Here is a 16,695-nt window from a genome sequence, read left to right on the forward strand (position 1 = left end):
TGGACCATGCACACTAGTGCAACGTTGTACATAAAGATGGTCCAGCAACCAAACATAAGGAATTCTGGTCCCCAAATGACTTATGGAGAATTGCTGCCCTGTCAAGCTGGACCCCGCACCTCCAGGTTGCTACCTACCTACCTGAGAGAGACTTTGATCATATTTAAGCCACTGAAGCTGTTGCAGCAGCCTAGCTTCTATCTTAACTAATACAAAAAAGTAAAGGGGCACCTGGGTGGCTCGGTCTGTTCAGCATCCGACTTTGGCTCAGGTCATGATCTCACCGTTCGTGAGTTTGAGCCCCTCATCGGGTTCTCTGCTATCAGCATGGAGCCCGCTCCAGAAACTGTACCCCTCTCTCTCTGTGCCCCTACCCCACTTGTGCTCACTAGAGAGCATAAGACAGAGGTCTCTCTCAAAACAAATAAGCTTAAAAATTTTTAAGTTTAATTAAAAAAAAAAGTAAGAACTTGGAAGTAGCAAAAACAAAACACATGGCACTGGCTTGGCAGATAATCTGATATTTGAAAAATATAAATATTGGTAGATATTTGATAAAATATTTGATACAACCTGCAGGCAAACTCATGTGCTTACAATGCCTGGAGCATATAAAGCAGCAGTAACAAAAAGGCAGAAGGTTGGTAAACACTGGGTAGCTACTGCAGTTTTTGTAAACACCACCAGACCGAGATAGGCTCCAGGGAGGATTGTCCCGTTCACAGGCAGAGATGGAAGGGACAAGGCCTCCGCCAAGAGGCTGTGCCTGTGGCCTGTAATTCAAACTGATTAAGAGTCCAGAAATGTGGGGCTGTGCAAGATTGGAAAAACAGTCTATTGTCCCAAACAGCAGGAGGGACTGGCACTTAAAACCCCTCTCAAAAGCCACACATCAAGACAGACAAGAGGGGCCAGGCCAACCACACGGATTAAAGGGTGCTGCCCTCCCACAGCCTGTTGTTTCCTAGGACCTCAGTCCATTAAATTGAGGGAGAGAGAGGAAAGAGTCAAGCACAAAAACCAAGGAACAAAAGCATGAGAAGTCTCCATCTAGAAGAATTCCTTCTTGTGGATTATTTCTCTCGGATTACTCTCGGAGATTACTTCTCTTGGAACTGATTAGAAGCAGACCGACTGGAAGTCTACCACACTGGAGACAACTGTGCTGCCCAGTGACAAGCCCAGCTTACAAACACCTGTGACTGTTGGCTCCTCAGAGGAGCTCTGAGCCCCCCAGTGTGACTAATGAGAATGAGGGACAACTAGGACCTTCCCACAGAGCAAAATCAGGGCCCTTGGAGGACAGTGGACAAGCGGGCTGCTCGCAGAAAACAAGGGGTGGCCAGGTGGGCTGATCCGGCACTACCCGTTGCCAGGCTGTGGGCCTCACAGTCCCTGCCAGCAGGACCTGATGCCTTCCGTACATTGCTGTCTGTGTTATTCCTTCTTTTCCTCCAAACACGCTTCCCTGTGATGGCCTTGTGAGTACCCCACCACTGCGTATACGTGCGGGATGGGCAGCCTTGTCAAGTAGTGTATTTGCTGCCAGAGTGTAAGGAGCCAGCCTGACGGGGGTGTTCTGCAATGCACTTGGACGTCCTGTGCTTTCAGCTGATGGGACCCAGAGTTGTCTCACCTGGGGAGGGACTGAGCATGTGGGATGATGAAAAGAGGGTCTCACAGATCTCTGGATGTCACAGGGGCACACTGTGGCAGATGTGGTCCCCTAAACTATGCTTCCTCTCTTCCATGGCGAGAAGGCTTTATAGCTGGACATGCGGCTGGCAGGCAGGAGCTACATTTCCATTCTCTCTTACAGCCAGGGGTGGCCATGTGACTAAATGTGAGCCAATAGGATGTTAAGTGGAAATGAAAGTGCGCCACTCAGGGGTCTGGGCCTCAAAGCATCATTGTTCTTCAGCTGCTCCTCCCCGCCTACCCCCCCCCCCCCACCCCCTGCAGGAGAGCCCGTGGGTCCATGAACTCAGCTTCCACCCCTCCCCGTGGACAAACCCTGCCTAGGGAATGGCAGGTGACAAGACAGAAGGAACCCAGGTCCACCAAGGACTGCATGGCCCAGAGACATCCTCCACCAGCCTGGGCTGGTCATCTCTGGACTGTCAAGTGAGAGAATGTGATGTCTACCTCATTTAAGCCATGGTCATCGGGAGTCTCTTGCCACAGCAGTTTAGCCTAACTCAGGGGTGCGCAAACCTGGACTTCATCAGAGACTCCTGGAGGGGCTCATAAACATACAGATTGCTAGTTAATTCAAGAGGCATGGAGCAGGGCCCCAAGAATTTGCTCTTCTAAGTTCCCAGATGGTGCTAGTGCTGGTGATTAGGGGACCATATTCTGAAAAGAATTCTTTCACCAACTACTATGAACTGTCTTTTGCCCATTTCTTTCTACTAGGTATTTTCTTAGGATAAATGGCTATGAATAGAATTACTGGGTCCAAGGGTTAGGGTTTGCACGTTTTTAAAGGCTTTAAAAGTCTGAGAGACTGGACCTATTTATCTGCCCTACACCAGAGTCACTTCCCCAAGACTGTATCAGTATTAACGGCTATTCATACATCTTGGACAAATCAGTAACACATAATAATTTTGTTTACATTTCTCAGATAATCTATTCCTCTGTTGAAGTTTTCTTCTTTTTCCTATTAATTTGAAAAATACTTCGAGAACAATCATTTGTTCTATATGGTACATTTTTTTCACATCTGTCATTTTCTGTTTTATGTGTCATTTTTTACACATAGCCATTTTTCTTGTTTTATTTTTTGTGCAGTTTGAATCTTTCCATCTTTTCCTTAATGATTTCACTTTACATGTTATGCTTAGAAAGGCATACACTTGCTCAGAGCAGGAACAGTCATCTATGCAATCAACTCTCAGTTAACCAAGACAACAGGCAGTATAATTTAATAAAGCTATTAGTTTCTCATTTATTTTATATCCAGACACCTCACTGAACCCTTACGTATTCAGATAGTTTTTCAGTTAATACTAATCTCTAATTCACTTTTTTAGAGTTCCCTCCTTGTTAAACTGTTCTTTTTCTAACTGCCTGAGTTGAACTCATAGTCTGTTTCTTTCTATTCTTATCAGAAAAAACTTCAACACTATAAATCACTACTTTAGATATATTCCACAGATTTCTGTGGAATGATCACTACTTTAGATATACTCCACAGATTTCTGATATATATTTTTTCCTCATTAGAAGTACTTTCTAAAATTCTGTGCTTGTTTTTAGTTTGTTTCACGGGAGTTATTTTGAAGAGGTTTTTTCTTTTCTTTCTAATTTTCAAGTTTATTCTGTTTTGCCTTGTCATTTAATGTTTACTGAGTTCATAACTGATTTCATTTTACTCATTGAATGTGAACGGTATGTTTCTGCATTTTTTTATTAAGGTTCTGAGGAACCAAAAACATGACCACAGGTCTGAGAGACCTCTGTCTATAGACCACAGCGGCTGGTGAGCAACCACTAAGTCTACCTTACAGTGTTACTATTCAGACACATGACCTTTTCAGAACTGAGAAAGGCAGGTTAAAAGTATACCATTCCTGAGTGTCTATAATTTTCTATTTCTGATTTGATGCTACATTACGTAACTCAAAAAGGTTCATGACGAATAGTTATTACAGATTATACTGTTTGTCTACTTTGGAAATAAGTCCCAGTATCCCATGTGATGATTTTGGCCCTGAAATTCTGAGGTCTGATAGTAATATTATGATCACTGCTTTCTTCTTACCAGGTTTGCCTGATACAAGCTTTGCTTAATCTTTTACTTTGGGATAACTTTACTTTTGGGCACTCTTACAACCCCTCTACAATGAAACTTGATTGTAGGGGTTTGTAAACTGGTACCCTGCAGAAATGCATATTATTAAGGTTACAACAAAGAACATCTTCTACAATCAAGTAACTTTGTTTCCCAAGTTTGAGCTGGTTTCTTCAGTGTAGGACTTCTCAGTCTCCAATATGCTAACATGAAAACTGACTCTTCATGAAGAAACATAAACTTATTTTGCCTCAGCCTCAAAGCCCATTTTCCCAGCACATCTATTCATGGAGAGCCTGAAAAACATGGGAACAGGTTGGGAGGGGGCTGCAGAGTACAGGATATGATAGGATGGGAAAAAAAAAAAAAAACCCAAAAAACCACACAATCTTAACCATAGTTTTCAAAGGAAACCTGAGTACTTCAATTGTTGAAAAAACTTGCTTTTTATATAGCAAGTTTATTTACATGGCAGTTTTGAGCTTTAGCTTCCATGGAATTATATTTAATGCTAGGAATTAACATTGGTCAAAATAACATAACTTCACTAATGTATCTAATCTCTAGGACAGTCAAAGTACTTATTCCAGGGTTTATACATACACCCTCACATACATCTTCAATCTGTATATAAGTCATTTTGTACATTTCTGGAGGCACTTTAATTTTCAGAGTATTTTACATATGCAGTATTTCAGTTAATTTTAACAACCTCATTAGGTAAATGGGAAAAGTATCATTTCCACAGAAGATGTAAGGAAACAGGCTTGGATAGATCTGCCCCACTTAGTTTGAAGAACCACCCATGGTTATTTACTGGTGAGACAATAACTTGACTTGAAGTCAAGTCCAGCAAAAGATCTGTAAAATCTCATGGAAAAATCTTGATGACCAGCGTCAATGTAATGGGACCTGTCAAGGATTAAACGTTTTTCTCTACTGTATATTTTTATCAGAACTTTAAAATGTGGACATTTTAAAGAGGAAGAGGTCTTATTCTGATATTCAATTACTTATTTAAATGCCCTCTTTAGAAGCCAGAGGGAAATAACTAATGACATTTAATTTATTCAACTGAGTGGGGTGCCTGGGTGGCTCATTTGGTTAAGCGTCCGACTTCAGCTCAGGTCATGAACTTGTGGTTCACGAGTTCAGGCCCCACATCTGGCTCTGTGTTGACAGCTCAGAGCCTGGAGCCTCCTTAGGATTCTGTGTCTCCCCTGCCCCTCCCCTGCTCGCTCACGCTCTCTCTCTCTCTCTCTCTCTCTCAAAAAAAAAAATTAATTTATTCAACTGAGTAAGAAAAAAAACACTTTTCACAGCCCCTGAGAACACAGTGTTACCAAGCGCTGGCACAATACTGAATAAAGAATATCTTCTCCAAATTATGGTTTACCTAATTTCAGCAGCTACTTGATAAGGTGTTGTTTTCCAAACTTCCCCTTCCACTGTTTTCCCATCAGCCACTCTCACTGTGATCACATTGCTTGTATTCCCCTTTCTGTCATTAATGGCAAATAAGAGCTGATGGTCTCTCTTCAATATTTCAAAAAGCTTCAACCTTTCCTTTATGAAATTTGGTTGATTTTTCACCTGAAAGTCATCAGAATACAAGAAAGTGAACATACACAGCCCACTTTGTTCTAACTGTTCAACCTCCAGTAAGTCTCACCCCATACTCTGCACACCACAGGTCATTTCCAAGTCTCCTTCCAGTCACTTCTTTCCTCCTTCTTAGCTCTCAGGGTCCAGCTCAGAGCCCACCTTTTCTAACTAGCATGTCTCCCTACACTACATGTTTAACACCTGTGTGTGCACAGTCCCCTGATTCAGCACCTATTTATACACCACACCCCTTTGTTCTCTACTGTCCTTCCTGTTTGTCTGATCTCAACCAGACGAGGCCAGGTATTCCTCCTTAGCTCTTGCCAAGTATTTATGCTGGAAACATGCTATTTTGATGATTTATACAGTAGCTAATTTCTTTAACACAAAAGAACAGCTGGGCTATCTCAACTTAGACAAAACAGCACTTGAATACAGCTGACTGTCTAGCTCATCTCGAAGTTAAGACAACTTGCATCTAAAGCTAGCAAGGTTTTAAATATACTACTGTGGCCCAAATTAGCAATTATGTTTTAATTAAAGATCTTGGGCAATTAACTGTATAAGCATATTTAAATTACAAGTCGTATTTTACATTATTTCCATAGCAACAGCTTACCTCACTCTCAGGCCCACCTTCCTCCTCCTTCATTTTAGTGCTCTTTTCTTGGCTTTGACTAGAAGGAGGCTGAGAAATAAAGGTGAATTATAAATAACTCACAGCAATGACAGGAAAGAGCGACGCATTTGGAATGTGCAGAAGAGAGGCACATGCCAGCAGTCAGCAAGTGTCCCATGTTGCAGGCTGGGCTTCCCTGACCACCACCTACAACTCTCAGCGGGCAAATCATTTTCTGGGGTTCCATCCTTCCTGTCTGTGCATTTTCACACACTCTTGCTAAGTACACTTAATATGTTTGGCTCTTGAAAGTTTCACCCCTAAACTTTCAACAGATAATGTCGCTGTAAAATGGTTGTGTAGCTGCCGCCAGACTTTAAATGCACTATTTTAGGAAGATGTTGCCAGTGCACCACAGTTACCCTTGGTGAATAACTCAAGAACACCCCTGAGAACAGTCTGAGAAAGCTTTCAACACAACACTTCAACTTAGGTGGCACGAAGATAATTTGTCCTTCACCGAAACAAAATATTAAAATATTGTTAAATAATAACGTTAAATATACAGACCGTACCAAGAGAACAACAAAACCACCTGTCGTCAATAGCTCAGAACCAGCCATTCATTAGAGGGAATGGAAGAGTTTATATATGTAACTGTTGGTCTTCCTGCTCAAGGAAAGAACAGAGAGTTTTAAACGCTCCAGCATTTTTTTTTTTTTCAAACAAAGGAAAATGCTATTTCTGCTACTGAAGAAAATGTGTGACAATTTACTGGAAGAACTGCGAAATCACACCATTAAGTCAGTCTAGCGACTGCTGGAAATCCGGGGCTCCAAAGGGTATCCAGGCTACTCACTGGTTCCCAGGCCTTAGCAGGTGCACAGAGCAGCGCTCCGCGAGGGGCGGGCCCTGCAGCGCGCAGGGAACGCACCCGTCCTTCCTGCGGGACCACCGCTACCCGCACACCGTCGCTACCCGCACACCGTCGCTACCCGCACACCGTCGCAGCCCGCGGCACCGCCCTCCCGGGGCTCTAGGCGGCACCCGCCCGCCTTCCCCGCAGCGAGCCCTGTCGCCCCGTTACCTGCGCGCCAGCAGCCGCGCGCCCGGCCTCCTCCTGCGCCGCCGCCGCCCACGCCGCGCTCTCCAGCTTTGCCTGCTGGCTCAGCTCCTCGGCGAGGCACAGCCGCAGGCGGGACAGGCGGTGGCGCAGGTCGCGGTTCTCGGCCCGGAGCTGCGCCACCTCCCGCGTCAGGCACGGCCCCTCGACCGGGCAGCGGTCAGGAGCGTTCAGCTGCTCGTCCCTCAGGCGCTGGACCTCCGCCCACAGCCAGCGGATGTCCTCCTCCTGCCGCTCCAGGCGTGAAGCCACAGCCTCGGCCGCCAGGGCCTCGGCCGCCATGGCAGCCGGCTCTGCACCGCACCGACGCCGCTCCGTGTGCAGCCTCTACGGCCAAGGGGGTAGCAATACCCCAGACCGGCAGAGCGAGACAGCGGCCGTTTTATATATAAGCTGAGGGAGCGCGGCGACGGGGAGAGGCGGGCTGACAGGGAGAGGCGGGGCGGGGCTCTCTGCGGGTCGTGGGGTGGGACTGTAGGAGCTACGACGAGGCGGGGCAACAGGGAGGGGAAGGACTATCGGGGGGCGGGGTTACGGTGAGGGGCGGGGCGACGTAGAGGGGCGGGCCTATCTGCAAGCAGGGACAACAGGAGGTGCGAGGAGGCGGGGCGACAGGTGGGGAGGGCCGACGAGGGGGGGAGTGGCGGCAGAAGGGGCGGGGCGGGGCTCTCTTCAGGGCTGGGACTGTAGGAGCTGTGGGTAGGCGGGGCGACTGCAGGGGTGGAGTTGAGGCCGGGCACACTGCTGGGGTGGGGACACACGCGGTGGTTTAGGGCCTGGAGAGCGGCGTGGGGACTGAATAGGGTCACAGTGCTTTCATAGCTAGCCACATATCACCATGCATTGGTTGAAACGCAAGTTATCCAAAATCTTGGGAAGGCTAATATCTCACTTCTCAGCATGGCTCTGTCTTTACTCTGGAATTCTGCCGGTCACTATTCTTCCAACTTGCATCTAGGTTCTGAATAGTGGCCATTGGGTTTCAAGCCAAGGCTGACCAAGTGCAGAGGCTGCTGGGCACAGAAGATCTCTAAGAAAAGGCGGCTAGCAATTGTTAGCTTCTCGCTGGAGACCAGGGCAAATGCCACAGACACTCTGTATACCCCGTGACTGTGAGCATGAACCTTAGTATAATTGGAACACAAATTGATTTTTTTTTTTAAGTACGCTTCACCCCCAGCACGGAGCCCTACTCAGGGCTTGAACTCACGACCCTGAGATCAAGACCTGAGCTGAGATCAAGAGTTGGAGCTTAACTGACTGAACCACCCAGCTGCCCCATGACACAAATTGATTTTTATTAACATTCTTAGGACTTAGAATGTGTCATACACTATTCCATGCTCTTTACAAATATTAACTCCTCTAGTACTCATAACAAAAAACACTACTGTTATGTCTGGTAAATTGATGGATAAACTGAAGCCACAGAAAGGCTAAGTGACTTGACCAAGGTCACACAGCCACCGCATTACAGAGCTGAGATTCAAACTCAGACAATTTGTTGCCAGTGTCTATGGGCCTAACACTGTGGTGCCTTTCAGTGTTGGTAAACATATGACCATTTCATATGAGATACAGATAATAAATGCCATTAGAATTCCAAAATAGGAGAGCTTAGTTGGGCTGATGAAGTTAAGACAGAGAGTAATTGCTCTGGAAAATAAAGGTTGGCAGTTATTAGAAAGGTTGAGAGGTGAATGAATGCCACTCTGGGAGCAGATTCAGCATTCCAGAGGCTGGGATGGAGCAACTAATGGGGATAAGCTAACTGGAATCACAAACAGCTCCCAGGAGGAAGTTTCATAAAGTATGGCACTAAAACCACTGTATCTTTTTATTCTCTTCCCTGGTAGGCTTCTGGACACAATTACACAGACTCGCTGCCTGTACATTTTTTTGGCCACTTCTGAACCAGCTGCCATCTGGTTTCTGATCCTTCCATCCTGCCATGACTTATGTATTGTCAAATGCATAGAAGCCTGGCATGGGGAGCCTGGCTTAGAACCCCTCTAGCCCCAAAAAAGTTTTCTCAGGCTCCTTTGTAATTTTTCTCTCTTGGGCCTCCATCCCCAATCTTAGGCAACCACTGATCTTCTTTCTGTCACTACAAATCAGTTTGCATTTTCTAGAGTTTTCTATAATGGAATCATATGCTATGTACTCTTTTTTTTTTTTGGCTTCTTTCATTCAGCATAATTTTAAGATTTACCCATGTTTTGGGGGTGTATATATTGTTCATTCCCTCCCCCCCATTCCCAGTAGTATTTCATTGTATGCCTATACCACAATTTGTTTTTCCATTTATCTGTTTTTGGACATTTGGGTTGTTTCCAGGGTTGGACTAGGATCTACCTGATGGTGAGCTTATTTGGTTTCTGTGGTTGTTTTCAGTTTCAGAAAGCAGAGTTTAAACAGACATACTCAGCAACCGGCAGAATTTCCACAGTGGTTCCCTGACCCATGGGGTTAAAGCTATTCTAGTAGGAAAGACCAAGTGGAAGCCACTAGAACTTTCTCAATCTTAGAAAATAGTAAACCAAAAGCAATACCACAGTCCGGGGGGAATTGCAGAGAGTACTGCCACGCTTAATGTCTTGAAAGATGCAGCATTGTGATTCTCACCAGACGTCCATTTACCTTACCTTATTTGGCCTGTGTAGCGAACAAATGGATGTTGAAGAATTGCAGTAGATTTGTCATAAATCTAATTAGACAGTGGCTCTAGTTGCAGCTGCTCTTCCAGAGATGCTATCATTGGTGGAGTAAATCAGCATAATCTCTGGCACCTCATATGTAGCTATTGATCTGGCTAATGCTTTTACTTTATACCTATTAGTTAAAGGCCATCAAAAGCAGTTTTCATTCAGTTGGCAAGACTAGCAATACATTCCATAGTTCCGCCCCAGGACTCTCTAGCTTCACATCATAATCTAGTCCACAAGGATTTTTGATTGCTCCTGCATTTCAAAGGCATCATGCTGATATCCTATCTTTCATAATATCCTGCTGATTCTACCTGGTGAGTGGGAAATACCAAACACAGTTGACTTCTGAGCAATGTGGGGTTAGGGGCACCTATGCCCTGTATAGTGAAAAACCTGCATATAATTTTTGACTCCCCAAAAGCTTAACTATGAATAACAGAAGACTTGAAGTTGACCAGAAGCCTTACCAACAACATAAAGTCAATTAACTGTATGTTATATGTATTATATGCTATTCTTACAATAAAGTAAGCTAGAAAAAAAGAAAGTGCTATTAAGATAATCATAAGGAAGAGAAAATACACTTAAAGTACTATATTGTAGTTATAAAAAAATCTGCATATAAGAGGACCCATGCATTTCAAACCTGTGTTGTTCAAGGATCGCCTATACTAGAGTCACCTTGGGAAGACACTTGAAAGCTATAGGGAGGCAAATAAATCCCAAAATTAAAATTTGCAGGAGATTGCCATTCAGTGAAATTTTTAGGGGTCCAGTAGGTCAGGGCACCTAGAGATGTCAACTCTAGGATAAAGAAAAGTTGTTGAATCTTAGCATTTTCTTGTTAAGAGACATAATGCTTACTGGGCCTTTTTGAATTTTGGAGACAATGTACATCTCATTTGAGCATGTATGTTACTCTCACCCAATTACTTTATAACTCAAAAGACTGCAGTTTTGAGTAGGAGTGAGGAGATTCTAAATCAGGTCAAGCTGCTATGCAAACTACTTTTACCCATGGACCACAATGATTCAACATTTGATGGTGATTGAAATGTCCATTGGAGGTAAGGGAAGTATAGGTAACCTTTGACAGAACTTAAAAGGGAATCACAGCATAGTCCTTTAGAGAAAAAACAAAAACATGTCATTCTTTGTTTTTGAGAAGCAGCTTAAGTTTTGCTTCTGGACCACAATAGAGACTGATCTCTTAGTCCTGGGCAATCAAGATACCAAGCTACCTAAGTTGTCCATCATGAACTGGGTGTTGTCTGACCCAGCAAACCCTAAGTTTAGGCATGTATAGAAGCACTGTGTCATCAAATAAAGAGGTATGTCTAAGATCTTAGACTCTTCTGTATTTAGGGTTGCAATAAAATACATGATACACAGTTAAATTTGAATTTCAGATAAACAATAAATAATTGGGGGTATATGGATTCCCCATGCAATATTTTGAACATATTTATACTAAAAAATTATTCAAGCCAAAGAATTAAAGTTGAGACAAAGGACACTTTATAATATAAGAAATGTCACATTCTGCAATGACAATATAGCAATTATAAATATCTATGAGCCAAACTACACAGCACTCACCTATATAAAATACAAACTTCAGGAAATGCAAGGAGAAAGAGATCAAACACACTAATAATAGGAAAATTTATCACACTACTCTATTCAAGATAGGTCAAGTATACACACACAAGTGTAAGAATTTTTACTTTTATTTATTTTTTTTAAGAGAGAGAGTGTCTGTGTGTGCACGCACACACAAGTGGGGGATGGGCAGAGAGAAGGAGAGACAGAATCCCAAGCAGGCCCCATGCCATTAGGGCAGAGCCTGATGTGGGGCTCGAACTCACAAAATGCAAGATCATGACCTGAGCCAAGATCAAGAGTCAGATGCTAACCCAACTGTGCCACCCAGGTGCCCCTGAAAGGATCTCTATTTTTTTTTTTAGTTTTCTTTTTTATTTTTAAAAATTTACATCCAAATTAGTTAGCATATAGTGAAACAATGATTTCAGGAGTAGATTCCTTAATGCCCCTTACCCATTTAGCCCATCCCCCCTCCCACAACCCCTCCAGCAACCCTCAGTTTGTTCTCCATATTTATGAGTTTCTTTTGTTTTGTCCCCCTCCCTGTTTTTATATTATTTTTGTTTCCCTTCCCTTACGTTCATCTGTTTTGTTTCTTAAAGTCCTCATATGAGTGAAGTCATATGATTTTTGTCTTTCTCTGACTGACTAATTTCACTTAGCATAATACCCTCCAGTTCCATCCACGTAGTGCAAATGGCAGATTTCATTCTTTTTGATTGCTGAGTAATACTCCATTGTATACATATACCACATCTTCTTTATCCATTCATCCATCGATGGACATTTGGGCTCTTTCCATATTTTGGCTATTGTTGATAGTGCTGCTATAAACATGGTGGTGCATGTGTCCCTTCAAATCAGCACACCTGTATCCCTAGTGGATAAATGCCTAGTAGTACAATTGCTGGGTTGTAGGGCAGTTCTATTTTTAGTTTTTTGAGGAACCTACATACTGTTTTCCAGAGTGGCTACACCAGCTTGCATTGCCGCCAACAATGCAAAAGAGATCCTCTTTCTCCGCATCCGTGCCAACATCTGTTGTTGCCTGAGTTGTTAATGTTAGCCGTTCTGACAGGTGTAAGGTGGTATCTCATTGTGGTTTTGATTTGTATTTCCCTGATGACGAGTGATGTTGAGCATTTTTTCATGTGTCAGTGGCCATCTGGATGTCTTCTTTGAAGAAATGTCTATTTATGTCTTTTGCCCACTTCTTCACTGGATTATTTGTTTTTTGGGTGTTGAGTCTGATAAGTTCTTTATAGATTTTGGATACTAACCCTTTATCTGATATGTCATTTGCAAATATCTTTTCCCATTCCATCAGTTGCCTTTTAGTTTTGCTGATTGTTTCCTTTGCTGTGCAGAAGCTTTTTATTTTGATGAGGTCCCAGTAGTTCATTTTTGCTTTTGTTTCCCTTGTCTCCGGAGATGTGTTGAGTAAGAAATTACTGTGGGCAAGATCAAAGAGATTTTTACCTGCTTTCTCCTGGAGGATTTTGATAGCTTCCCGTCTTACATTGAGGTCTTTCATCCACTTCGAGTTTATTGTTGTGTATGGTGTAAGAAAGTGGTCCAGGTTCATTCTTCTGCATGTCGCTGTCCAGTTTCCCAGCACCGCTTGCTGAAGAGACTGTCTTTATTCCATTGGATATTCTTTCCTGCTTTGTCGAAGATTAGTTGCCCATATGTTTGTGGGTCCATTTCTGGGTTCTCTATTCTATTTCATTGATCTGAGTGTCTGTTCTTGTGCACTACCATACTGTCTTGATGATAACAGCTTTGTAGTATAGCTGGAAGTCTGGGATTGTGATGCCTCCTGCTTTGGTTTTCTTTTTCACGATTTCTTTGGCTATTCGGGGTCTTTCCTGGTTCCACACAAATTTTAGGATTATTTGTTCTAGCTCTGTGAAGAATGCTGGTGTTACTTTAATAGGGATTACATTGGGGCGCCTGGATGGCTCAGTCAGTTAAACGTCCGACTTCGGCTCAGGTCATGATCTTGTGGTCCGTGGGTTCGAGCCCCGCGTTGGGCTCTGTGCTGACCGCTCAGAGCCTGGAGCCTGTTTCGGATTCTGTGTCTCCCTCTCTCTGAGACCCTCCCCTGTTCATGCTCTGTCTCTCTCTGTCTCAAAAATAAATAAATGTTAAAAAAAATTTAATAGGGATTACATTGAATATGTAGATTGATTTGGGTTGTATCGACATTTTAACAATATTTGTTCTTCTTATCCAGAAGCATGGAATCTTTTTCCATTTTTTGCATCTTCTTCAATTTCTTTCATAAGCTTTCTATAGTTTTCAGTGTATAGATTTTTCACCTCTTTGGTTAGATTTATTCCTAGGTATTTTATGGGTTTGGTGCAACTATAAATGGGATTGATTCCTTGATTCCTCCTTCTGTTGCTTCATCGTTGGTGTATAGAAATGCAACTGATTTCTGTGCATTGATTTTATATCCTGCAACTTTGCCGAATTCATGACTCAGTTCTAGCAAATTTTTGGTGGAATCTTTTGGGTTTTCCATATAGAGTATCATGTCATCTGTGAAGAGTGAAAGTTTGACCTCCTCCTGGCCAATTTGGATGCCTTTTATTTCTTTGTGTTGTCTGATTGCAGAAGCTAAGACTTCCACTACTATGTTGAATAACAGTGGCGAGAGTGGACATCCCTGTCTTTTTCCTGACCTTAGGGGGAAAGCTCTCAGTTTTTCCCCATTGAGGATGATATTAACGTTGGGTCGCTCCTATATGGCTTTTATCATCTCGAGGTATGCTCCTTCTATCCCTACTTTCTTGAGGGTTTTTATCAAGAAAGGAGTCTGTATTTTGTCAAATGCTTTCTCTGCATCTGTTGAGAGGATCATATGGTTCTTGTCCTTTCTTTTATTGATGTGATAAATCACGTTAATTGTTTTGCGGATATTTAACCAGCCCTGCATCCCAGGTATAAATCCCACTTGGTCGTGGTGAACAATTTTTTTAATGTATTGTTGGATCCAGTTGGCTAATATCTTGTTGAGGATTTGCATCCATGTTCATCAGGTAAATTTGTCTATAGTTCTCCTTTTTAGTGGGGTCTCTGTCTGGTTTTGGAAGCAGAGTAATGCTGGCTTCATAGAAAGAGTTTGGAAGTTTTCCTTCCATTTCTATATTTTGGAACAGTTTCAAGAGAATAGGTGTTAACTCTTCCATAAATGTTTGGTTGAATTCCCCTGGAAAGCCATCTGTCCCTGGACTCTTGTTTTTTGGCAGATTTTTGATTACTACTTTGATTTCCTTACTGGTTATGGGTCTGTTCAAATTTTCTATTTCTTCCTGTTTCAGTTTTGGTAGTGTATATGTTTCTAGGAATTTGTCCATTTCTTCCAGATTGCCCATTTTGTTGGCATATAATTACTCATAATATTCTCTTATTGTTTTTATTTCTGTTGTATTGGTTGTGATTTCTCCTCTTTCATTCTTGATTTTACTTATTTGGGTCCTTTCCTTTTTCTTCTTGATCAAACTGGCTACTGGTTTATCAATTTTGTTAATTCTTCCAAAGAACCAGCTTCCGGTTTCGTTGATCTGTTCTACTGTTTTTTTGGTTTCAATAGCATTAATTTCTGCTCTAATCTTTATTATTTCCTGTCTTCTGCTGGTTTTGGGTTTTATTTGCTGTTCTTTTTCCAGCTCTTTAAGGCATAAGGTTAGGTTGTGTATCTGAGATCTTTCTTCCTTCTTTAGGAAGGCCTGGATTGCTATATACTTTCCTCTTATGACCGCCTTTGCTGCGTCCCAGAGGTTTTGGGTTGTGATACTATTATTTTCATTGACTTCCATATACTTTTTAATTTCTTCTTTAACTGCTTGGTTAGCCCATTCATTCTTTAGTAGGATGTTCTTCAGTCTCCAAGTATAAGTTACCTTTCCAAATTTTTTCTTGTGGTTGATTTTGAGTTTCATAGCATTGTGATCTGAAAATATGCACAGTATGATCTCGATCTTTTTGTACTTACTTAGGACTGATTTGTGTCCCAGTATATGGTCTATTCTGGAGAACGTTCCATGTACACTAGAGAAGAATGTACATTCTGCTGCTTTAGGATGAAACGTTCTGAATATATCTGTTAAGTCCATCTGGTCCAGTGTGTCATTCCAAGCCATTGTTTCCTTGTTGATTTTTTGATTAGATGATATGTCCATTTGTTGTGAGTGGGGTGTTGAAGTCTCCTACTATTATGGTATTTCTATCAATGAGTTTCTTTATGTTTGTGATTAATTGATTTATATATTTGGGTGCCTTCACATTTGGTGCATAAATGTTTACAATTGTTAGGTCTTCTTGGTCTATAGACCCCTTGATTATGATATAATGCCCTTCTGCATCTCTTGATACAGTCTTTATTTTAAAGTCTAGATTGTCTGATATAAGTATGGCTACTCCGGCTTTCTTTTGTTGACCATTAGCATGATAGATGGTTCTCCATCCCCTTATTTTCAATCTGTAGGTGTCTTTAGGTCTAAAGTGTGTCTCTTGTAAACAGCATATAGATGGATCTTGTTTTCTTATCCATTCTGTTACCCTATGTCTTTTGATTGGAGCATTGAGTCCATTGACGTTTAGAGTGAGTACTGAAAGATATGAATTTATTGCCATTATGATGCTTGTAGAGTTAGAGTTTCTGGTGGTGTTCTCTGGTCTTTTCTAATCTTTTGTTGCTTTTGGTATATATATATTCATCTTTTCTCCCCTCAGAAAGTCCCCCTTAAAATTTCTTGCAGGGCTGGTTTAGTGGTCACAAACTCCTTTAATTTTTGTTTGTCTGGGAAACTTTTTATGTCTCCTTCTATTTTGAATGACAGCCTTGCTGGATAAAGAATTCTTGGATGCATATTTTTCTGATTCAGCACACTCCTTTCTGGCCTGCCAAGTTTCTGTGGATAGGTCTACTGCAAACATGATCTGTCTTCCCTTGTATGTTAGGGACTTTGAAAGGATCTCTATCAAGCAAGTCTTTAGTAAAAGAAGAAGAAAAAAGAAATCACAGAATTTCTTTAAAATAACGATAATGAAAGTACTCCCACATAAAAATCTAGGGGATACATTGAAAGCTGTGATCAGAGGAAAATTCATAACCCTAATACCTGTATTGATAAAAACAAAACAATGGAAAGAAATAAATTAAATTCTCAATTCAAGGCCTAGAAAAATAACAACAAAACTAAAAGAAAGAACATTAAAAGAATAAAGAAAA

General features: G+C 42.0%; 1 protein-coding gene across 1 annotated transcript in view; it reads right to left on the reverse strand.

The window, feature by feature from the left end:
* Nucleotides 1-7,603, reverse strand: part of TARS3 (threonyl-tRNA synthetase 3) — a 63,115-nt gene extending 55,512 nt beyond the window's left edge. Inside the window, exons 1-3 of the mRNA XM_019460075.2 lie at nucleotides 7,108-7,603; nucleotides 6,021-6,089; nucleotides 5,193-5,389 (exon numbers count right to left, since the gene is read on the reverse strand). Of these exons, the coding sequence (XP_019315620.1) occupies nucleotides 5,193-5,389; nucleotides 6,021-6,089; nucleotides 7,108-7,425 (584 nt within the window). The 5' untranslated portion in view covers nucleotides 7,426-7,603. The remainder of the gene's footprint in view (nucleotides 1-5,192; nucleotides 5,390-6,020; nucleotides 6,090-7,107) is intronic.
* Between the last annotated feature and the right edge of the window lie 9,092 nt (nucleotides 7,604-16,695).

Source organism: Panthera pardus, unplaced genomic scaffold (genome assembly GCF_024362965.1).
Source record: "Panthera pardus isolate Hobbes unplaced genomic scaffold, ASM2436296v1 HiC_scaffold_24, whole genome shotgun sequence".
Taxonomy (NCBI): domain Eukaryota; kingdom Metazoa; phylum Chordata; class Mammalia; order Carnivora; family Felidae; genus Panthera; species Panthera pardus.